The sequence below is a fragment of the Pelmatolapia mariae genome, linkage group LG6 (assembly GCF_036321145.2).
Source record: "Pelmatolapia mariae isolate MD_Pm_ZW linkage group LG6, Pm_UMD_F_2, whole genome shotgun sequence".
NCBI lineage: Eukaryota > Metazoa > Chordata > Actinopteri > Cichliformes > Cichlidae > Pelmatolapia > Pelmatolapia mariae.
In genome coordinates this window covers 23,749,462-23,773,431 of record NC_086232.1, presented here as the reverse complement: position 1 = coordinate 23,773,431, position 23,970 = coordinate 23,749,462, and the positions used below count along the sequence as shown (strand labels likewise).

Here is a 23,970-nt window from a genome sequence, read left to right as displayed (position 1 = left end):
AAGAGTCAGCGTAAAAGAAGCAGCTGGTACAATAATGTAGAACAAGAGGAGGAAGACACAACTGAGGGAAATAACATGTACCAGTGTGCACGAGGCCAAGCAGGGATATAAGATAGAATCAGTTGTGCATTCTGGGTGCACATGTAATTTTACCTTTGTTCTCTAAAACATTGTATTAGAAGAGACACCGATACTGTACAACATGCCGGCTTTAAAGTAAAGAAACAACTCCTCGGAGAGAAAAGAGAGAAACTGCTAGTATGAGCATTTCAGACTTTCTTGTTTCAGTTGTCAACAGTTAATAAAATGACTCAGAAAATGTTCTCCACTTGCACGAACCTTTGACACCATTAGTTTAAAAAGCAGTTTTCAGTGCAGTGATTGTAGGTGTTCCTCTTATTCAAATCAAACTACTACACACTGAAAAAGTACTCCTTCACCTCACTGTAGAATAGGTCATCCAGACTTTCCTGTAAGCCTGTACTTACAGTTCAGCAAATGCATGTCATTTTTCCCACAGATGTACTCAGAGGAGGGTGTTATTGGCAAGGAAGCTGAGTGTCAGGAAGCCTGCGTGTCAGACAAGCTGACTGGTTCTCCAAAAGTTTAGTTCAGAAGAGAAAACATGAATGCGTTTTCAAGCTTCAGCCACGAGATTGGTTGAAACGAGAGAGAAAGAGTATGTTTAACCTTATGCCTTTTCAACTGGGGATTAGTTTTTTTCCCCATTCATTTGAGATCCCTGTGTCATTTTTTCATAAATTATAAATAATGAGAAAACTACCCATCACCCTTAGGCAATAAACAAACATCATCAGGTTCAAAAATGGAAAGCTCAAAAACGAAATGACCTATTGTTAAACCATAAATGACGTTATTGCATCTCTCCGATCAGAGTCATCTAAAGAAAACAGAAAGGTGCTTTACAACCTTTTCAGTATTATTTTTAGCAACCTTGTGCTGCTTCTACCTTGAAGCCTCCCACTGTTGGAGGTGGCGTTGGTTACAAGATTTGCTGTCCTGTGTGGGAGCTTTCACTCTCTGCACTGTTGGTGCTTAAGTGCAGCAGGCACGCTGGAGATTTAGCTGTGTGGGTTTTATCTGTCACCGTGCCTTACAGGCAAGCCGGTACAGTATCAACTATAGTTCTGTGTTTTAGACTTTGAAGAGACCTGCGTTGGCTGAGAAAAGAATTGATCTTACTGAGAGTACAATGTGATCAGAATGCATCCACCTCCACTCTGCAGGACCTTCCATGTGTCTCAGCGACTGTCGCAGAAACCCCTCAGCTCATAAAGAGTGCTGATCTGCTTACTGCGGTGTATAATGTCAGTCAGGCTCTTGTTGACTTCACATTCCTGTCTCTAATGTAATAAAAGCCTGGAAACAAAAGAAATGAAACAGCTTTTTACAGTTAAAAATAAACTGTGGATTCTACAAGCACCCCAAAAAGTTTCATATAAGAAAGTTTTCACAGAACTCTTTGCAGTTCTGTGCAACAGACAGAAACTAAGTACAATTACTTCAATGACTTACCACTTCAATGTGAATTAAAAGTCTAAGGAGCAGGTTGGTGGTACTAATAAACTGCACTTGATTATATGATAATCAGAAAATGTGAGCACCTCTATAAAAGCAGGTGTGTGTACACACAAAGCCACAATCCTCCCAGGAGTGGAGATCCAGAACATTCACTCTAAGGTCAGTCTTTGCAATGCTCAGAGAAACTAGAAAAAAAACCTGAAAGCTATATCTCAGACTCTACAGTCCTCAGTTAGCATGTTAAATGTTAATGACAGTACAATTAGAAAAAACCTGGACATGTTTGGCTTGTCTGGTCAAGGTTTAGAATTGTAAAGTTGCCCCTGAACAAATCACAAGACTTCTGGTGCAATATCACTAGCACAGATGAGATCAAAGCAGAAATGTCTGGTAAGAATAATAAACCACATTTGGTGAAACCCAAACACAGCATATCAGCAAAAACAACTCACGCCAATGATGATGATTTGGGATTGTTTTACAACCACAGGTGCTGAGGTACCTTGCACTCCTTGGGTAAACCAAGAACTCCTCCACATACCAAAGTATTCTGATCATGAAACAGTATAATGATCCCAAACACAGCAGCAGCTCTACATCAGAATTTCTGAAAAATAGAGAATAAGAGGCTTTGCAATGGCCCAGAAAAAGTCCCGACCTAAACTTGACTGAAATGCTGTGCCAGAGCTTAAGTGAGCTGTGCATAAACAATTGGCAGCAAAGAAGAGCGGGTCTAAATTCCTCCACAGCGTTCTGAGACACTCACAAAGTCAAACAGAAATCCGTTCCTTCAGGTTCATGATGCTAAACGTAGGTTCAACCAGCTACTGAATCATGGGGTGTACTTAGTTTTTCACAGGACCCCACAGAGTCCTGTGAAAAACTCTGAACCTTGTAAATACAGTTTGATGTTTGTTTGAGAATCTTAATGAGCAAAATCATATTAAAGATGCATTCTGATTGCTGCAGCATGTAATTTATTCAAAGAAGCCCGCTTTATTGATCTACCCAGGCAGCCTGGCCTGGATAGATCAATAAAGCATAAGTCTGATGTATAGTAGTTTCTGTAGCTCAGAAAATGTTGAACTAAGGTTTTGGCAAAAGAAAGTAGTTACTGAGATCATAAATAAAGAGAAGTGCAGGGTAATTTTCTAATGGACTTCTATTCAATCACCATCTTCAAGAATGTAAATTTGAGGCACTTCTCTTTCAATCCTGGAGGCCACATCTTTCTTTTATATACAGCCTCTGGGTGTGCCTTATTTTACGACTGCAAGGCATCTATTCTAATCTCTGAAGAGCGTCAACAATTAAAGATCCCTAAACTAAAACCACCATGGAATCAGATAAACACCAGGTGGCTTTCTCTTGTTTATGGTTAAAAGGGGTTGTGATTACAGCTAAATAAGATAAATGTCAGCACTGATAAGACAGCACACTAGCAGTCCAATCTATGCCTTTCATTTTGCAGTACCATAAAAACATCCAAACACTTCCTGAATTAAATATGAATCCTTAAATTAAAAGCTGTTCCTGAGCATAATTTGTAGGATCCCAGGTTGTTCACGGGTATCCAACATGACTTACATTTTGACAAAGGGGTCAGAGTAGCCGTTGGAGTCCATGGCGGCCAGATGGGCACAGCGTATGATCCCAACCAGCAAGCAGCCCTTCTCCGTGTTATAGCACAGTGACACCAGGATGCGGCCACGCTGGGGACACAAGAAGCTACAGTGTCAGACAGCGCACCTGTTTCCACTCTGATATTTCCCTCTTCAGCGAATAACCACAGCGGGAAATCCTGCGGCCGGGTCAGCAAAGTTTCTCAAAACACTTGAAATACTTTCACCGTGTAGGATATAACGTGTTAGCCTAGAGGTTTGGAATTAAAGCTCATAATTAAAGGTCTTATCTGGGCTGGACAAAATGACACTGCAGCCTTCTCCTTTTAATCTCCAGGTTGAACCGTAAGCCGAGTCTAATCAGAGACCAAAAGCTATTAGCCTTCGTCTCTGGAATCACAAAGAGACGTGAGATAATCACCACCAGGGGAGAAAAAAAATCACTGGAGTGGCAGTGGTACTGGTCTAAATTACAAACTGTAGCTTCTTTATCAAAGGTCATGCCTTAAACACATATAATGATTAAAAACACATAATTAAACTTCCTCTAAGATTGTGGAATTAGATGACAGATTAGGATTAGGACTGTTGGAAGGATAAATTGCATGAGACATGGGAGATTAATAAGACAGTGGGTCATGTTTTAGTTAAAAAAAATCTTATAAAAAACAACGATAATGATAAAGAGGTTGACATCATTACCTCCTCTTCAGCAACTAGCGCTCCCTGCTCCTGTGTTTGATTGTTAGTTTCTTTATTCTGAAATAAAAAAGACAGGAAGAGCATTAGAGCATTCTGTAATCCTCTAATGTAACTCAGTAATCACATTGCAGTTCATAAGCACATCATTGAGATGTTATATTGCACGTAAGGAAAAAAAGTGCATATGTCGCTCTAAATCTGTATATGCCTTTCAGCATTGATGGTGCTTTACCAGATGTGCAAGTCCCATGTCCATAGACACACTATTGCAGATGGAGGCTTTTGAACTGATAGCAACCTGCATGGTCCCTCTCCTCTTCAGTCTGTAAGGCGTGACGTTCATGTTTTCCAGAAATAAATTCAAATTTGGATTCCTCTGACAAAACAGTTTTCCACTTTGGCTCAGTCCATTTTGATGGGTTTAGCGGAGATAGCAGTGTTTCTGGGTCTTGCTCACATATGTCTTCTTTTTTGCATAATGGAACTTTAATCTACACTTTTGAATAACACATTCAATTTCCAGAAGTGTTGCTGAGTCCATGCAGTGATTTCCATGACAAAATCTGTTTTTAATGCAGTGTCACCTGAGAGCCCGATGATCACAGTCATCCAGTGCTGAAGCCTTCATCCTTGCTCACAGAGATTTCTCCAGATTCTTAGTCTTCTAATGAAGCTTATGCGTAAGTTCAAGACGGATGATCGATGGTCTCACATCTGTCTGCTCCCAGGTGTTGCCGGCTAAATCTAAGCTTCTCGTCACTTCCACTTTCCCACGCTGTCAAGCTGTTTGTGACATCAAAGGTCTAGTCCAATCATCTTTCTCCGCTTTAAATCTCACTGCGCATCTGTCATTTCCTTTGCGGACCCCTTCGTGCAACCCACATCACCTAAACCTTCTTTCTATGTGAAGACCATGCACATACATAATAAATATCACATATTTGTCCACACAAACACGCACACAGAGTAATGTACACATACCTGTGCAATTCTCTCCAGGCCCATGTTGTAGCGTTTGCTCTCGCCTTCTTTCAGTTTCTTCAGAGCCACTCTCACCTCTCCGATGAATTCATTTCGTCCTAGTCTGTCCATGTCACAGACGCACAGCCTTCAATAGACAAGAGGTGCAGGTGAATTAGTGGCAAGTTTTCAATCCCTCTTGAAACTGTGCTGCTCTGCCCCAAAGTCTTGAAGCAAGCAAATAATGCACCAAATACATCCAAAGGGCATCTGAACAGTGCATCTGCAACACGAGATCAGTCCGCTGTGTGTTTTTTTTTTTTTCACATTGTCTTGCGCCCATCAAACATACCACTCCCATGTAAGAGGCATAAGATGTTTTAAAAAAGCATTTCCCACAGGAGCTAAAAGAAAAATAATGATGCGTGCTGGCACATTAAATCAGTGGCATCTACGGGGATATCCTGGAATAAAATCTTTCATCTCTCACACACACATTGTTTCACTGCAGAAATCATGGCTTTGTTTCTGCGTACAATATGAATCAGTGTACAGCTGTCTCTTTTCTATAGTTTATTTCTCTTTAGATGCACTCGGAATTTAAAGCGAGACAACTAAATCAATAACTTTGTCTCTACTGCTACAAAACTGGTTCTGTAAAATGATTTCTTCCACCAAGAGCACTTATTCAAACTGATGGTTATGTTTGATAGAAAGCGAGTTTTTCATCAGCTACAGTTGAGTCTTCACAGCCCATCGCCCGCCACAATACTCTCTCTCTCTGCTCCGATATTCCCAGAGGGACTGTAGCTGCTTCATTTCTTTCTTCACTGTCTCATTCTAAACCTCTCTCGTTCTCTCTCTCTCACACACACATGCACATTCTTCACACACACCTTCCCCCTCTTCCTGTTCTCTCCCTGTCCCGCTGACATTTGGACTTTTGACATGCTGGTTCCAGTCTTTTAGTCATAACGGATGAGTATCTCTAGCAGAAGCTTCAGAACAGCTCTGACTCACGACCACGGCTGTCAGATGATTTATGTCCCTTTGCTCTGTCATACATGTAGGGTGTCTGTAATGAGACAAAGGTTGGCGGGCAATGTGACACCATTTCTGCTCAAACTTCTTCTGTGATGATTTTTCTTTCATTTCCCCAGTTTTGGAGTTCCTATAAAACCAAACAGATGCTGGTAGAATCTGTTCAACCTCTTGTGCCAAGTTTGGTTCGGTATTATTGATAAAATCCACCTCATGAGAGTAAAATTAGGGTTTCCCATTCATAGTGTTAAAAACAACTACGAAGACTGGCACTAAAATGGCTTTATACTGTGCTGTGAAAAAGTCTAGAAGCACCATTCATTTTTTTATACTTTGGTAAGAAAAGGGGAAATAGGTGCAGTGATTTATTGAAACGTGCAAACATTCATGGAAATATGGTCTATAAGGCAAAAAAGAGATTGTACAATACTTGAAAATCTATTTTTGGTACGACCACCTTTATTCAACACGGCCTGACCTCTCTCAGACAAGCTTTTGTGTAATTTGGTTAAGTAGTTTTCAGGAACAGTTCTCCAGGTCAACGTTTTAAGTGTTTCCTATGATACTGTCGTCTGTCCAGACGATCCCACAATGCATCAATAATGTTGAGGTCCCGGCTCTGGGGAGGCCAATCCATGACTGATAGTGTTCTATTGTGATTATTTCTATCCAGGTATTATACAGCGGCAGTATGCGGGATCACTTTCATGCTGAAAAATGAAGCTGTTGGTGATCCCAGATGGTATTTAATAGTGGCTCAAAATCAAACTGCATTTTTCTACATTCATAATTCCATCAGTTTAGACAAGATCCCCAACACCACTGGCTGAAATGTGGCTCCGCTGTGTTTCACAGATGGCTGGATGGACTCACCATTCTCCTGATATTGAAGATAATCTGAACTAAAATTTTTAAATTGGGATTCATCACTCCATCGGACCTGTTACCACTCATTTTCAGTCCTGTTCTTGTGTAATTTGGCATACCTCAGCCTTTTCATTCTGTTTCCCTTCATTAAGAATGGCTTCTTGACAGCCACCCCTCCACTGAGATAATTTCTAATGAGGCTTCAGCAAACTGAAAGGCCAGATGTATCTCTCAGATCCTGTCTCAGGTCTTTGCTGCAGGTTTTCCAATTTCATAAGGGTGTGCCTTTCAGACAGTGTTCATCTGCTGTGGTTTTTATGGCTGCCACTTCTTCTTTTGTCTTTCATTTTCTGCAGATTTTCTGACGACACACTGCACACAGTGCTGAGATATGCCAGGTTTTCAGCTAATATCTCTTTGGAAATCACAGCATTGCTACATAAATACTATTTTATGCCCGTCAAACTGTGTAATCGTTCACATTTCTTGTAATTCTACAAATTACTGATGTGTTTTTGTGACATCTAGCTAGTGTGTTAAAGATATAAGATCGAGTTAGGTGACTTTTAATGCTTGAATGATTCATAGGTCAGTATTAAGTGCCATAAAAAACACAATTTCCTTATCGGGGTTGTCAGGTCTCTGTGTGATAAAAACCAGCCGACTAAAATGAACCCAAAAACCAGTCCAGATCGTATTTGAGGCAGGCAAACTCTAAAATGACAAGTTTGATCTCATAATGAAGTCACAAAAGCAAGAGTTATTACAGCTCTCTTCCATTACAGACATTAATCTGAACCAGTATTTAGTTTTAAACAACAATTGGAGCAAAGCATTCACGAGGCGTTGTCTGTGTAAACTTTCATGGCTGTTGATAGTTCAGTTTAAAGCCAAATTATATAGCTGAGTCAACTCCAACAACAATATCATCACCACCCAACATCTAACACCCAGCCAACATATATATTTTTTTACTCCTTGATCATATTTGTACCCAACTGAATCTCATCTAAGCCACCTGTTAGGCAATCTCAGCCTCCATCTAATACCAAATCAAGCCACAGATTTATTCCTATCTGCCCACAACCGAGGACGGTGGAAGTCTATTATGAGGCGCGGCAGAGGCATGGAGAGAGAGAGGAAAGAAACTGAAAGGAGACAGACTCGAGCTGGCACTGAAATCATGTTTGTACTCCTTTAACACGCACACGCACAAACACACCGCATCTCTTGATACCCGGCTCTCATCACACCTCCACATGATCAATTTCTCTGCTGGTAATTCAGAGCCTGACAAACGTTTCAGTTGTAAATGTCAGAAGGACTTCTGAAAGATTGTCCCCAAGGTATGCATTCATGTTTGACTCATCGCATTTTTTTTTTATGTGCATTAAAATGCACACAAGAGTGGTGCCATTGAAATAAGGGGCTGGATCGTGGTATCACATTATCACTCTCACTGCTTTCTAAATTATTAAAAATACCGCCTAAAGGCAGATTCACACTGCGGCAACTGATGGAGAAATTTTGGGCCTAATCCCACAATCACGTGGCCCCGCAGTGATAAAACAGGCTGAGTCTGTCTCATACTGAGAATTCAAAAGGAAGCAGATATATCTATAACGAAGTATCAGCGCTGAAGCTGTAAAAAAATGATCTCAAATGTCTTACCCTTCCTGACAATTTTTGCGAGTCATAACCTGAATAAATAAGTGGCAAGGTTGGAGATTTTTCCAGTCTGTTTTACTGCAGTGGACTTTTCACTCAAGACGAAAGCACCTCCGGCAGCCCGCCGCACCAATTAAAGGATTAGCTGGTATGAGGCCAACCGTAAAGTCTGGATTGAGGACGTTAGTTATTAGTTTACTCAGCTAGTTCATTGTTAATAACAGAATGGACCTCCAGCAGCCCTTAGAGATAAAGTCTGCACACTGAAGCATTGAGGCGTTGCATAAAGGATGTAAAGAAAAAAACAATAATGCTGATACAACTTTGAGGGCTTTTTCAGAACTGTCTTTAATTTAGCTGTTCCCTTTTTGTATTTTGCCTTAGCATAATGGTTTTATATAATCACACTTAGCGCAAATTATTGAATGAAAGATGAAAAAAAGAAATAAATGCATAAACCCACTCACTGAAGAACTCTTTTTTATGTCCTGTTCTACAAAGAGCAGCGCAGGAGGATGGACTCTCACTCCCACTTTATCACCATCAGAAGACGCGGTGCTTAAAATTTCCATGAAATCAAAGCCCATATTTGGTACGTGTACAGGGGTTTTTTCTGCAGTGGCCATGTAATGGATTCACATCCACTAACTATGGCTTTATGTAGTAGCTTTTAGTGGTTAAGCTATCCATTCCTGCACTAGATTCTGACTAAGAGGGATTCACAGCAAATTTCCTTTTGCAACAGAGTCAGATAAAAAAAATGACAAAGCAGCAAAAAGCAATCATGGAAACCCTGATGAATTTGTCACAGAGGTTATCCCATTGGTATTTTATAGCTAATCATTTCCAACCCCATAAATGCATGGGTATTATACACGTATATATCATACGTCTCTAGAGGCCTGGCATTAATATGTGTGAGAATTCATGAATATTTCATGCTGGTTATGTCGTAATTTGTTCACAATCCGCTTTAACTTCTGCCAGAGCAACATGCAGCAATTACTCAATAATTTTACGTCCTCATGGTTATTGCAATGTGGTTATTTTTGCACAAAGTGCACACCACCTCACTGTTTTTGAGGCAGTGTGATGATGGGCAAATGTGCCATCCTCAGTTATTTTCAACTGTTTCTGGGCAAGAAAAGACAGAGGAGTAATTAAATGTAAAAAGAAAAAAACCCACCAAACAAACAAACAAAAACAGGTTTTGCATCTGTTTCACTGACACATTCACCTAACAAGCAAAAATCCCAGGCTATATCCTGGGAGGAGACACAAATCCCTTTGGGGTTGCATCAGGAAGGGCATCCGGCATAAAAATCTCAACACGCAGAGCTGCCTGCTGTGGAGCCCTGCATGAATATGACAGCAGCCAAAAGTACTTATTTATCTATTTATTTGTTTTTATGAGCACCTGGTGGTAAATAACATGCTGCCACTGCCAAAAGGTGGCAGTAATGCACACCTACAAGCTTTTGGCCAATCACTAACAGCAAAAAAATAAAAGTAAAATATGTGTGAAGTGGCGAGAGACTACAGCCATCAAACAGAAAAAGGCTCATTGGTTCAGAGTGAACATCAAGTTTGATTTTTTTCAATCACTGCTGAAGACTACAGCATTAACTTTGGGAAATCCTGATACCCCCTTTTTCCTTTTCTCCAGCTGTGACCACAGCATCTGTGAGCCAGCATCCTCCAAGAGTGTGAGCCTTTCGGGGATTTTGGCTTCCTAAGTAGATATTTGGCATGGCAAACTACAGAATCAAGTAACTAAATGTCACTGCTTCATCTGTCCTGAGTGCCAGAATGCTGATGCAACCCAGTTTGACAGCTACACAATCCAGAGCTCCTTCTGTCTGATACAAACTCCAAACGTCTTTTGCTCCAGATCTGCTTATTAATGAATGGGAGAAAGCTCCTCATCAGGTGCATCACCTGAAGCACTGTCATTAACACAATACCTCCAATTTCAGAGCAAATGCAGCTATCAGCTAAACCTCCTTCAGAGCCATTGTGCTCCTGTGACATCACTGTGCCTCGGCTCATTCAGCGTAACAGTGAAACACTTTTTTGTGAGGATAAATGAGGAGGAAAAAGACAGCACCTCCTCTTACTTCAGCACTATAAAAAACAGAAACAAATTACTCTGTCACTGCAAGCTAGAAACAAAAAACACCTGAATTTAACTAAACAAATAAGTAAGAGCTTCCCATTAGATCAGAGGTCTACATACTTCAACACTGTGTGCCCAAAAACTGAGGTGACAAGGTTTTTTCATTAATGGATTTTTTTTCTTCGCTCACAGCACGGGTATACTTCAGTATGACAATGCCAGTTTTCATCCTTTTTCACACATGATTTGGCCCCCACAGAGCCCAGACCTTAACCCCTGTGAGAATCTTAGGGATATGCTTTAGGAGAAGACCTTACGCAGCAGCTCTGGATGGAAATACATGTTGTGACACTGCATAAGCTTATGGAAATGATGCCACAGTGGATGCTCGCTGTCATCAAATATGAAGGCGGTCCAATGAAATATTAGGGTGTGTGACTTTTGTTGGCCAGCCAGTGTAAATCAGGTCTCTCTATAGCTGCTAGACACGAGAGCACAATGGCAAACAGCTGCTTAAGGAGTGGACCACAACGGCTGTTACATAACAATCATGGGCTACACCATGTTAAGACACTTAAATATAAGGGATTATAGCCTTATAACAATCTACTGAATCAATATGAAGACTAGTTTGTGCAGAACAAACATGCCAAACAACACAACTTTGTATCGCGTATCAGTTTGTAACACAGCTGTGCGACTTTACTCGAGTGGTTCGCTCTCACCACCCTCACGGCGCCTCCTTTTGGCCGCAGCTGTTTTCAAAGAGTAACTCACTGTACATTACCCGCTCGGCACCAAAACTGCAGACAAACTCATTTACTGCAGGTTTAGGACTGCATGGACGTAATCCTTGCGCTTACATAAAAACACATTACTTAAACACAGGACCTATTGGATGTGACAGGACGGCCCAGTTTGACAGTGCACTTTGCACTCTCCAGGCCTTCGGGCGAGTCTACGAGAATGCCGAGTCTGGGCAGAGTCCCTCCCTCTCAGCAGTGCACAGAGCACAGGGATCAAATACTACAGCATCCCCAGCAGAGCAGATGCAGCAGGGCACAACCCCAGCGAGTAAACATCTCTCTGGGGATCCCTATCTGCTTTCCCATTCTCTGACTTCTTGCCCCTTTCTAGGGAGTAATGAGAACAAAGTCTGTTTATTGTCTGAGGTATTGTGCTGGTGCCTGAACTCATCCAGAGAGACACTGATCCAATTTTAAGCCTCCCCTTCTCCTCCATTCTCCTTAATTTCAGACAGTGTCTCATTCACTGTCTCATATATATTACTGTCCTCGTTCTATCGTTTTTTTGGCCACCCCTTTTGAGAAAACTCCTCCCCAGCGCTCTCCTCGTTCTTTTCTCTTCATTCATCACTTCATCCATCTTACACTCTACTCCAGCTACTCTCTCTCACTGCCAGTTGACCTCTTGGATTCTCTGCGTTCCTCTTTTCTTTTGTCTTTGTCAGTCTTGGCCTCCCTAGTTTCCTCTTCCGCGCACCCTCATCTGTCACTCGACATCATTTGCGCTTTCCCTCCTGCTCTTTTTGTTGATCTTGGCAGCCACTTCTCTCTCTCTCTCTCTCTCTCTCTCTCATCATCATCATCATCTCTTGCTTGGCACTGGTCACACTCCACCTCCTCCTCTTTCTCATTTTGGCAACCCAGAGCCCCCCTGCTGGTCTGTGGCTGTGAGCTATGTCCTTGAACAAAGGTCAGGTGGGTTTCCTCTAGTTTGAGGGGTCTCTCCTCAAGCTGTTGTTTGCATGTCAAGCGCGGGTTTTTTGTGGCTTTTTTGGGTCGGGAGAGTAAATGTTTTTGTCTCAAACGTGCACGCTCAAGGACATTTGTTGTTTGAGTGTTTGTGTGTGTGTGTGTGTGTGTGTGTGTGTGTGTGTTTTCTGACTACATGCAGAGGAAGGGCCATGCATGATCTTTCCTGCCAGTGATTGCCCTTGACATGGACACAAGAGGATAAGCAACACACCTGACTGCCAGCCTTTGTGTGTGCGGTGTAGATGGGACTCATGTGCGTGTGTGTGTGAGTAAATGCACTTCCCTGTGTGTGCATGCGCGAATGCGTGCATAGCATCTCCGCTGCATTTCCACAGGATAAACAATGCTATCCAAACCTATTATGAATCCTCTGACTAAACTGACACTGATTACACGTTCACAAACAAAACACACACAAAACTCTGTCTCTGAATCAGCGCACAGACGGACACGCGTGCGTCAGAGTTTTTGGGCCAAGATGGCTACGTTTGACCTCAATCACTCCGCATGCAGGACGATGTGGGAGGAAGGAGGGCGGAGCCTCCTGGCAAAGCCAACACCTGGGCAGTTACTGCAGCAGTAGCAAGTGGAACATTTGGCTGGTGTCGCTGGGCTGGAATAATGAATTACAGTACCTGGAAAAGCCCACTGGGAAGCAGACTGGCTGTTGGCAAGTCACTGGAGGGTTTCAAGTTTGGGTTTTCATCATTCGCATAATAAATTTTGGCTCTCAGGGAGGGCGGGGGTGTAACAGCAGGACTGAAATCCAAAGCTGAGTGCCTACCTGAGCGTTTTGGTGGTCATGTCTGCTGCAGTGATGCCGTGATACACCAGCGTTTCGTTCCACACTGGATTCAGTGTATTTTTCAGGGTTTTTGTGCGTAGTTTGTTTGCCTGCAGAGGAAAAGCGAGACAGATGAAAAGAAAGTCAGAGAAAGGCGAAGATCTAAAGAACAAACAGAAGAGTCAGGAATTTTCAAAGGGCAGGAGCGCAAATTCATTAGCTCAAATTCACATAATACAAGAAAAAAATAGGAGAGACAATAGATCAAGAAAAAAGAAAGTGAAAGAGTGGGGACGCATCATTTTTCACTGTCCCTTTGGACATCACAGACATCTGCTGCCTGGGCTATTAAAAAAAAGAAAAAGAGGTGAAAGCACGCACGGCTACCCTCACCTCACCTGTCCGTCTGCCTCCTTCTCAACATGATTAGAGAGTGCATTAGCACCAGCCAGACCGCCAAAACAAACACTGCGTCTCAAACGCAACACGACACAGCAGCCAATTAAACCGTGCAACACAATCATCATGAAAAATTAAACCTTTCCAGAAGAGGAAATGCTCCCGAGCTCCTAATGGCTTCAGCAACCATAAATAAAGTTTGCAGCTACGTGCTGCCTTGCTTGTCTTCAGGGAGTTCTAATCTTGTTTGATTTTTATCTCAGGTTTAATCAGGATGCTTATATACTTATATATATATGCATATATGCTGTATTTGGATTGCATCCCATAAAATGCCTTCAATTTCTACAAACAAGTAAGACCATGATGAGACACTGGCAGAACGAACTGGCGGGTTAGTAAAGTTACTCTTTGCAGATGTGTGTTTTTTTGTATTTTCTCCCTCTGTTGAAAAAATACATTAATAAACAACAGTTACTTTGCATATTTTAATTTGACTGCAAGTCTTTTGCTTAATGGAGTATTTTTGTGCTGTTGCTCTTCTTTCACCACTGCAGGCTATGCAAAATTATACTGTATGTATATTACAAATACACATTTCCCTCTTAATACCCTCCTGCTCGTGTCTGAGGCGTGTGTGAAGTCAGATGCCTTAACTCTCGTCCTCTCTGCCACTGTCAGCTTCTTGCTATAATGCCTCAGGGCCAGAGGCTGAATGCTCCATGCCATCTTCTTTCTCTTTGTCTGTTTTTGTCCCCTCGTCCTATTGTTCTGCCTGAGCAGCAATTCCCTCTTCTCCCCTCTTGCCTCATCTCTGTCTCCTCCTCTATTCTCCGTGTCCTGCTGGAAACATCTGGCTTATCGACAGCACTCGGCTCTTCAAAACTTGGTCGATGGAGGAAAACAAGTGTCTTCGATTCGTGTCATTTGTTTGATTCATTAATGTGCGGGATGAGCCACGCTTAAGCAGCATCACGACTTGCAGCGGTGTTTCACCGCCTGCCGTGTGCGTGCCGGCACAACTCAGCAGAACAGTTCTTTTTCTAATACTCATCACTTGTTTGCGCCCAGATCAGGTTTGGTTTCTGCTCCTTCTTCAAACATAAAAATAAAACAAAAAAAACCCCACCACTTCCGTCTCTGTCACTCCCATCCTCAGTTTTCCCTCTGTACTGCTGCCTTTTTTTGTTTTGCTTTGTTTTTAAATGTTTTATCAGTAGCACTCCATCTGTCCACCACACCACACCACCCCCATCTGTCTGCATAGATCATTTTACTTACTTCATACTCCCTCTTCCTCAGTCCCTACTTCCCAAAGCTTTGAATGAATATTCTTTTCATGTCGGTTAGTAATGGAGAGATGAAGATAACAGTGACCATCACAGACGTGCACTAAGAACTACAACTGTATATGTGTGTGTGTGTGTGTGAGGGAAAGTGGGAGCATCTCTGTGTGGTTATGACTAAATCCTTAGCATGTGTCAGCACATGCACAAGGTCACGGTGAGCATGTGTTGTTGTTGTGCACTCGACAGCGAGGGAAGGCATGCTTAGCTGTCTGCTGGTTAAAGAGTGTGTGTCGGTGGGTGTGAGACAGTAGGAAAGGAAGCAAGGAAACGTGCCGGGGCAGAGGAGAGATACCCCCCACCCCCATCTGGTGGGTATTTAGCAAACAGTCATTCATGGATACTACTCATTGACGCCGTCTCCGCGTCCCTCCACCACCGCCTATACCCCCCATCAACAATTGCCTGTTGACGTGAGCCGTGTAACAATCCTCCCTGTTTCCATGACAACCACCTGCTGCTGTCCTCCCCTCATCTGTCTTTCCCTCTCTCCCCCCTGCCCTCCCTGCCTCCACTCCCCCCTTTCTTCCTCTCCTCTCAGTTGTCTCCCTCTCTGCACACTGTTGGTATTTCAAGGTCAAAGAGGGTCACAGGCAGATAGTGAGATAGAGACAGAGATAGGGCTGGCGAAGTGGGGAGGTGAGAATTACAACAATGGGACAGAAGACAGACAGAGGAAGGCTGGAGGACAAAAATCCCCCAGACGTCGTTATGGTCGGCACCTTAAAACTTCAGACGTTTGCCTTGTTCGGGCTGTGCCGCCTTCATCGTCTCCACCCGCAGCACTTTCATAACCTCATTTGGAGTCAACTTTGAGCCAAAATGGCCGACAACAGGTTGTATTATGGGGTTGTTGCTGTTGTGGCAAGCTTTATCTTCCCTGCTGCTTGAGCTGAAAACAAGACAAGAGAAGTCCAGTGGACCAGAACGTGTTTGCGCTCGATAAAGAGGAGCACCGGACGAGCCACATTAAGCAGTAACCAACTGAAACGCTCCCTGCTCGTTGGATTGAAGCGACACACACACACAACAAATTAGCTTGCTCCCATGTTACATTTTTGTTTTTCAGGCTTTCGACCTCTTCATGATGTTTCATAAAGAAGAATCCACAAGGGGGGTTTTCACATAGAATTGCGCCGGTTTTTTTTTGGTTTCCTCCGTAAATGATCTACTTCTACCACCAGTTACTGTGTGACATACAAGCTCAACGACAGTTAGTAACTGGGACATCCCAGCGTGGCGGCATGTTACGATAATTGCTGTTGAGGTAAGGGTGAAGCAGTGACCTTGCTAGCCCCAGGGAGAAGATGCAGCTTGACGTATGGATCAGCCAGCCCATTGGAGTCCATGGCTTTCAGTCCCTGTGGACACAAACAGACACACAAACACACAAGTACTATAGTGTCAAAGGTGATGTCATGGTGCCCTCCAACTATTCACACGCAACTGTCAGGGTCAAAAAAAGACAGCACGTACGACGGACCTGTTTGACAGCAGTCACATCTCAATAGTTCTTCTGGCGGTTTTCTCTCTCTAGGCTAGTGTTTTCTACCTCCTTTGTGATGTCCTCAAGGGAACTGTTCAGTGAGATTTGCATAATTGACATCATGGGAGTGCGTGCAGCATGCAACGGACGGCTCGTGTCCTTGCACGATGACCAAAATGTGTCTGCGAGAGCAACCTAGCAACATTATCCAGCATTACGTCGCGCCGTGAGATGATTTAGTCTTGAACCGACAAGCTGCCGAGGCTATGTGGCAAATTTGTTTCCCTACAAAGGTTGAGAGACAGGAGTCTGACGTCTTCTGCAAACGTAAAAGCATTACAGGAGAATTATTTTCACTGGGCCTTCAAGGAGGATTACGCAACGGCACGCATGCAGACAGACAGCCTGGTTATAAAGAAGATTTTACAATTGCGCGTACCTTTGCCTTGTGAATAGTACAATGCAGACAGTTGTTTTCTTGATCAAAGAGCAGGCTGAACTCCAGCGTTCCCAGGTAGGCTATAAAAAAGAAGAAAAACAACCACACACAAAACACAGCAATTACTGTCAGTAAAAAGCAGAGACACGTTCAGTCTAACACACACTCAAAAGCTCTGAGTCATATTTGTAGCAGATGGGCTCTTCAAAATACGATGCTGCCTAATATGAATTGATCTGTCTTGTTTGATTACTGTTTGGGAAAGAACAGAAACCAGAGCCCTGCTATTGCAGCGCGGTGTAATAAATCATTAGAGCCGCTGTGTCACATAAAGTGGGAGTGACAAACACACAAACACAAAATGCTTCACTCCACAATTACTCTGCAAGCATATGCTGTGCTTCTGAGAGAGGAAGGGGGAAAAAAAGCAGAAGCTCAAATCAAGTAAAACAAGATAATGTTCCACTCTAAACTGCATAAAACAGCGTTGTTTTTTTATGCTGCGGTGCTCAGTCATTTTCGCATGAATGAAAACCCCCGACTTTGAACTTCGAGCACAACTTTCCCCACCGCAAAACTCACTGTCATCATCATCAGAGTCGATCAGCTCCTCCCTGTCTCCCTCATTCTCCCCTCTTCTCTCGCCATCCTTGTACCCTCCGCCCGTCTCCCCATTGAAAGTCTCCTCTTTCAGGATCTTCTTCTCCCTGGGAGGTGGCGGCGTGCAGGGGTAGTCGTGGAAACGCGGGAAGAAGTCTGAGATCTGTGGGATGGGGAGGATGGGCCCTGGGCACACGTTAATGGCAAAGTGCTCCTGCATAGAGATTTTGACCGGCGAGGGCGGGGGCGGGGCGATAGAGTGGGGCGTCGCCGAGGGGGAGGAGGCGGACGAGGAAGGGGTGGAGGCGGAGGAAGGGGGGATGGCCAGGTGGGAGGTCGAGGGTGGCGGTGGGGGCTTGGAGACGCTCATGTGGACTGTCAGACAGGACTGTGGAATAAAAATGGAGAAGCGAAGTGGAGAAGGACAAAAAAAAGGTGAGAAAGACAAAGATAATTACACGAAAACACCGTCAGCCCCCTCTGACTCTGTCACACTCTACTTAGCCGGGGGTCAGTGGTTTTCAAAGAGCACACTGGTCTCGTATTCACATGGAAGTATGGGTGAACCCATCACTAGTGGGCACCTTCAAGCAAAGGTATGAGTCCCCCTGAGATGCATTCAGGCTGCGCTGAGATGCAAGAACTCTCAGATCTCTGAGATCACTCAGACCACATTCTGAGGTGGTCTGGGCTGTTTCTGTTAGCAGTATGTAAGGAGAAAGTTTGCCTTCAGGGCTTTCTGCCAGAAATGCTTTGTCTCTGAAAGCTTTTTTAAAAAAATTTTTTAATATATCTTTCATTATTTTCACTTCTTCGGTTCAGTTATATGTAGGCACCAAAATAGGAAGATATAGCAAAAAATAAAGCCTGGGGTTTAAACCCACCTTTATTTAAATGTTTACCATGTCTTCCAATCTCTGTGTGGCAGAAAGCCACTGAAGACAAACTTTTCCCATGAGAAATGTGCCCTGCACCAGAGTGAAGGACCACTTACTCAACCGACACCCTCCACATAAGTGGATCCAGCTAGTATTTGTTTGACTTCTTCTTTTATTTTCTGGCAGACTATGCACAGGGAGCGCGTTGCTGCCTCCCACGGGTTAAAATCAACACTATATTTCCATGTGTTTATTTGCATATGGAGCAGGGAGGTGAAAATCCAATCACAGGTGGTCATGACACACATCTGCAACATCCTGTGAAAAACTGAAATGTGTTCCTGTTTTAATCCACTGATGAAATCCTGACCTGTCAAAAGCCAAAATAGAATTTGCCAGAACCTTTGGCACTCCAAGCATGACTCACACATTGTGTCAGCACCGAGTCTGTGCTCTGAATGAATATTCAAATGCAATGCTGTAAAGTATGAACAAGAGATGTCACTTGTGTATCGGTTCTCAAATCCATCCCTTATCGCCCTCTTTTCCCTCTTCTCTCTCTCATCTGCAACTCCCCTGAGCAATATTTACATAATACTACTTGGAGCCTTTCTCAGTCCTTAGCATATTTGTACCTAAATGAAGCATAATGACTGTTTCTAGACTCTATCATCATTAAGCCAAATGCTCTAATTTCCTATTTTCCTGGCAGTAATTAAGAAATACTGAAGATGTGCTATCTCACGTACTCCCACGGTGCTCTTGAGTCTTTAATATTTCAAGATCCTGTTTGATTTTATTGGTCACAGTAAAAAAAGAAAAACAAAAAAAACAACAATAACAAAAAAAGAAAAACCAACTTCAGACTGTTTACTGTCGCTGTCCCAGATTAAAATGCTAAATATAAAAATAACTTCATTAAAGAAAAAACTGGCTTAGTGTGTGCCAAAAATATACAGATGCACTTCATGAACGAGCATGACGAAGTCACTGTCGACAGCGTTGCCACATCACAACAGCAGGTCGTGTGAGGATGCACGCCATTCGTCATCCGTCCTATATGTTTCACATGTCCATCATGTCACAGCTTGTTAGATTCAGCTGGTAGCATCTGCTCCTTAATGTCTGAGCAGTTTGTGTTTTACACACATCTTTCCAAATAAAAGGGTTTTGCTCTTTAGTGTTTGACTGATTCAATCTGATTCGATTGTTGAAGGCACAAACGTTTCCTTAACTTGAAAAGTTGTGTGTGAAAGTGCTGAAGCAGTTTTCATTGTGGATGACTTTCCTGTTAATTAAAAGTGCAAAGAAAAAAAACCTAACGCATGTTCCAAGAGCGTCTTTCTCTTATCTGTCAGATAAGAGAAAGACGCAATGATATATCGGTCGAATGGTGTTGCAAACAAGTCAGCGTTCGCTGACGGCAGCGGTCGATATATATTTGTTGTGTCACATCAGTTTTGCACTGGCTAAACGTTCAAACGTAGTGTGATGAAGACCTGAAAGATTTGTTTCTCTTGGCACAGAGGGGGCGATTCATTAGGGAAAAAGACAAATAGACTGAAAATATTCTCTTACCAGCTTTTGGCCAAATTGTTATCACAGCTGCACTAAAAAAATAGTTCATCACCCTCAGTAAATGTGAGGCAAAGAGTCTGAGTAAAATGCAACTGAAATAAATAAAATCAAAGGTTTATTCATGCAAATAATTAATTAATAAGGAAAATGTAATTGGTATAAACTGAGACTGTACTCAAGCAACATTCACTTGACCAGATTCCATTAAATGTAAAATTTTGTGAGAAAATTACATGAAAAATTTACATGTAATTAAATTAGTTAAATTCAGCATTTCAGGCTTTTTTCTTTTTTTGACTGTGGGCTGACCAAGGGTCTACAACTCAAAGATAGTTCATGAAAAACAGAGAAAATCATGGAATAATTCGGAATCGTTGACATTTTTGCATAACAAATGACTTAATCAGTCTTGAAAATTGTTATTGATTATTCTCCTGTCAATTTACACACAGAATAACTGATTGATTGTTTCACCTCTTTTGAAATGAGCTCGAGCTTTAATGAGACTTTGCGGGAATGTCGTTCTTTTTTCACAGTGAGCTTAATTTATCCATCTACATGAGTCAGAACTCGAGCAAAAATCAGCAACAGGGGGAAAAACAAAAACAGACTAACAATGCCTTGTTTTCATCAGCATTGTTGTAGCTCATCTCCAGTCTACAGTGAAGCACGCTGACCACTCCACGCACAAACATTCACGTGCATGTGAGGCTGAATTTTAACGCACCTCTGTGTCAACACCTTAACTCGGTTTTGAACTTGCATCTGTAAGAGCATCCCGCAATCCTGACCATACTTCATTACACACATTTATTCAGACCCTCAACACACATAAAGACCCCAAACCGCCTGTCCCCATCCTCAACAACTACACTCATTCAGTCACTCACGCCGCTCTTACGTAACAGCACCTAAATTCACTGCTTGGGAACCCGCGTTCAAATGTTCACTTGCAGCATGTTGCTTGCAAACTCATTCGCTCGCGTCCTTTTACATACCGAGACACGCACATGCGAGCACATGTGCTCACACACACACAGACTTCCAGACACTCGTACACACATTCACAATTATAGCCACCCTCAAAAAAACATACCCAGGGACAGTCTTCATCTGTGCCAGCACTCCATCTTGCCTGCTCTCACATCCTCTGTCTCTCACACTCTGTGGAGCATGCAGACCAGCTTTGAGTCAATATATCCTTCTGTACTCTCTCTCTCTCTCTCTCTCTCTGCTTTCTCCTTGTCTCTGTTCATCGTTTGCTCTCCTCTCCTCTCCTCTCCCCTCCCTCTCTCCCTTCCCCTTTACTTGTGACGTATGTGCTTAAAATCCACATCAGTCGTTTCCACACTGTGCATATAGTACTGTCACTCACTTTCTCGGCAGTGGGGAGAAATCCGGGCAAAAAGGCAGGCTTGGGAGGGAGAAGTGTTTGTGGGGTTTTGACAGAAAGGGATAGAGAGGGAGAGAGAGTGACAGACAGACAAGAAGAGCAAGACATCGGGACAGATGGGGAGACAAACAGACATACAGACAAACACAAGGCAGTAGGAGCAAAGACAAACACACAGAGACGCACATATATATACATACAGTACATGTGGAGGGAAATGGGTGTGAAAACACTGACTGCACACAATAGGAAACATTACTTTCGGGTGGGAAAAAGGGGGACGGGGGCACTAGCTGAAGGACACAGAAAGGAAATTAAATTCAACGTGTTGACTGAGCTCAACAAAACACACCGCCAACCATTAAATTACACTACCAGATTACTTTGTGTGGGCTATGACTACAGCCAATATCAGACAAGCATATGTGTGTGCGTGTGTGTTTGTCTGCATGTGTCCAATTCAAGAAGAGCTGATAGTAACGGCTGCCACCTGCCACAGTAATAAAATGAATCAAAGGCAGCAACGCATCAGTAGCAGTGGATTTATGTGGGATGTCACTGATGGAAATCAGCGATGGACACAAGGATGAACAAGAATACGTCTTACTGAGTGTGTTAAACCCTGCAAGTTTATGAGGTTTTTAAAATTAGAGGGCTTATTAGCATTAGAAAATTCCAAACCAGACATGTATGTAGATTTTTGTGTTTTATTTGTTGTGATAATACTTTTTTAACCCCCAAATCCTATTTTCTAAGAGGTTGAACATGCATTTAGACCCGGCAGTCATCCAAATGTATGAAATAGTTTATACTTTTTAGTCATTCAAAGACCTTAAGGCATAAAATGTGAACTGTTTGGTGCAATAAAAATGTTTTATGGTCCTGTTTGGTTACATTATTAAATTATCTTCAAAGCGACTGGTTAGTAAACTTTCTGAAGTGGATTTTAATCAAGTCAAAAGAAAAGAGAATATCTGAAGGAAAAATTAAAGGAAAGATAACATTTTCTAAATGTTAGCATGAGGAGCATTAAGGTTGATGGGACATGCAGCCAATATCAATAAAACACGAGGCTTTGATAGGAGGGGTGAAGAAGGGGCCATCCCCAGTATTCTAAGGAAAAGGGGAGAACAAAGATGGAAAAATAGACATAAAAAGGAAAATATCCAGTCTCAATGAGAAAATGAGAGTAAACCAATAAACCTGGGCGGCAGCTCTTTGGAATCACAGCAAAAAGGTTCATGGTTCAAATCCCAGCTGGGGGAGAGTTGGCATGTCCTCTGGTACTCTGGCTTCCTCCCAGAGTCCAAAGACAAGGTGATTTTAAATTGGCCATGGAAGTGAGCTAGCGATAGTGCATAGCACAAAAGACTGCACAAAGACATGAACGCTACATGATGTATCATGTAGAGTGGGAGCCCATTGGAAAGTTGTTGGTTTGATCCCTGGGTGCCCCAGTCAGCATGCCAAGATATTAAGATATTAAGTTGCCTCAGATGTGTCTGTCGGAGTGTGAATGTTAGATACAAAACACTTAGAAAAAGTGCTTTTGTAAATGAGGCAAGTTGTATAAAGTGATTTGAGTAGAAAAGCGCTATATAAGAACCAGTCCATTTACCACGGTTAAAATTCGCCTTCAGTCTAAAGAGCTTTGAGAAAAGCATTTTAAAAACGTGAGTATATTTGTTTTGTCTGATATAACCGAGTTTCTTCAGAGACACAAACAGGCTTTTTGCCTTTAAATGACCCGATTTGTTTGAGACGTTTATTCCAGCTATGGTCTGTATATAAAAGACAGACATAACGTCAGGTCTAAAAAGTCAAGCCAGTGTCTAAGTGTCTTAGCTCTAAATCTTTGTAATGGCCATCAGAGGGCATCTGGTTGTAAAATGAAGCCCAACTGACCCCACTGCTCGCTGAATTTATGATCTTATAAAAACATTCCTGATGAGATTACAGCCTCAGTAGTTATGCAACAAGTTAAATATGTAAATTAAGCTCCTATTCAGATCAAAATAAAGAACAAAGCAGGATGTGATTTAGCTTAATTTAGTCTGGTTGACAAGTCTCCACCATATAAGCACGCGTTCATCGGTTTTCAGTTAGATCCAAGCTTTGTACAAACTAGTGGCTGATATTAGGCTGGCTGCATCCATCATTTATATACAGTCTATGATTACCTCCTATTTCATTGTGATAATCTTGACTGGCAAAAAAAAAACCCAAGTCATGCTAAGGGTAAAGTGGAGTACTGTGGTTATAGAGCACAAAGTTTATGGTGGATGAGGGTAGCGTCACTGGATCTGCTGAAAAATTGCTTTCAGGTGGGAGTGCAGCATTTTGACCCTTGTCTAATAATAACAGTGTGTTTATTCTGGCAACCAAGATGACAAGAGTTGTCTGATAGCAGCAGAATTACACCTGTCCTATAATTACTAATATATGCAGTAAATGCTGGTCTGAGCTGCACTCAGTGGGTTGGCGTAAACATTAACAATGTCATTTTGCATTGTTAAAAAGTAACAAATGATCAACATCAAGCATATTCAGTTATATTAATGGTCGGAGGAGAAGAGGGGTAAATACATGTGGGTGTGTCAGCTCATCCATTTATAGGCAGATTTAGTCTGGGCATGTCATCACTATAAGGATTACCGCATCAATATTGCGTTAACAAACCATTACACTGTTTATTCATTAATTTGCAAGAAGAACATGTCGGCTAAATGAGTTGAAATGAGATAAATGATTACTCAGTGTACCGGTGCCAA

At 42.4% G+C, this 23,970-nt stretch overlaps 1 protein-coding gene across 1 annotated transcript in view; it reads right to left on the bottom strand.

The window, feature by feature from the left end:
* Window positions 1-21,060, bottom strand: part of doc2g (double C2-like domains, gamma) — a 36,861-nt gene extending 15,801 nt beyond the window's left edge. The window contains exons 1-8 of the mRNA XM_063476252.1: window positions 20,903-21,060; window positions 17,333-17,738; window positions 16,751-16,830; window positions 16,112-16,186; window positions 13,081-13,190; window positions 4,848-4,974; window positions 3,867-3,923; window positions 3,130-3,254 (exon numbers count right to left, since the gene is read on the bottom strand). Coding sequence (XP_063332322.1) covers window positions 3,130-3,254; window positions 3,867-3,923; window positions 4,848-4,974; window positions 13,081-13,190; window positions 16,112-16,186; window positions 16,751-16,830; window positions 17,333-17,720 — 962 coding nt within the window. The 5' untranslated portion in view covers window positions 17,721-17,738; window positions 20,903-21,060. The remainder of the gene's footprint in view (window positions 1-3,129; window positions 3,255-3,866; window positions 3,924-4,847; window positions 4,975-13,080; window positions 13,191-16,111; window positions 16,187-16,750; window positions 16,831-17,332; window positions 17,739-20,902) is intronic.
* Between the last annotated feature and the right edge of the window lie 2,910 nt (window positions 21,061-23,970).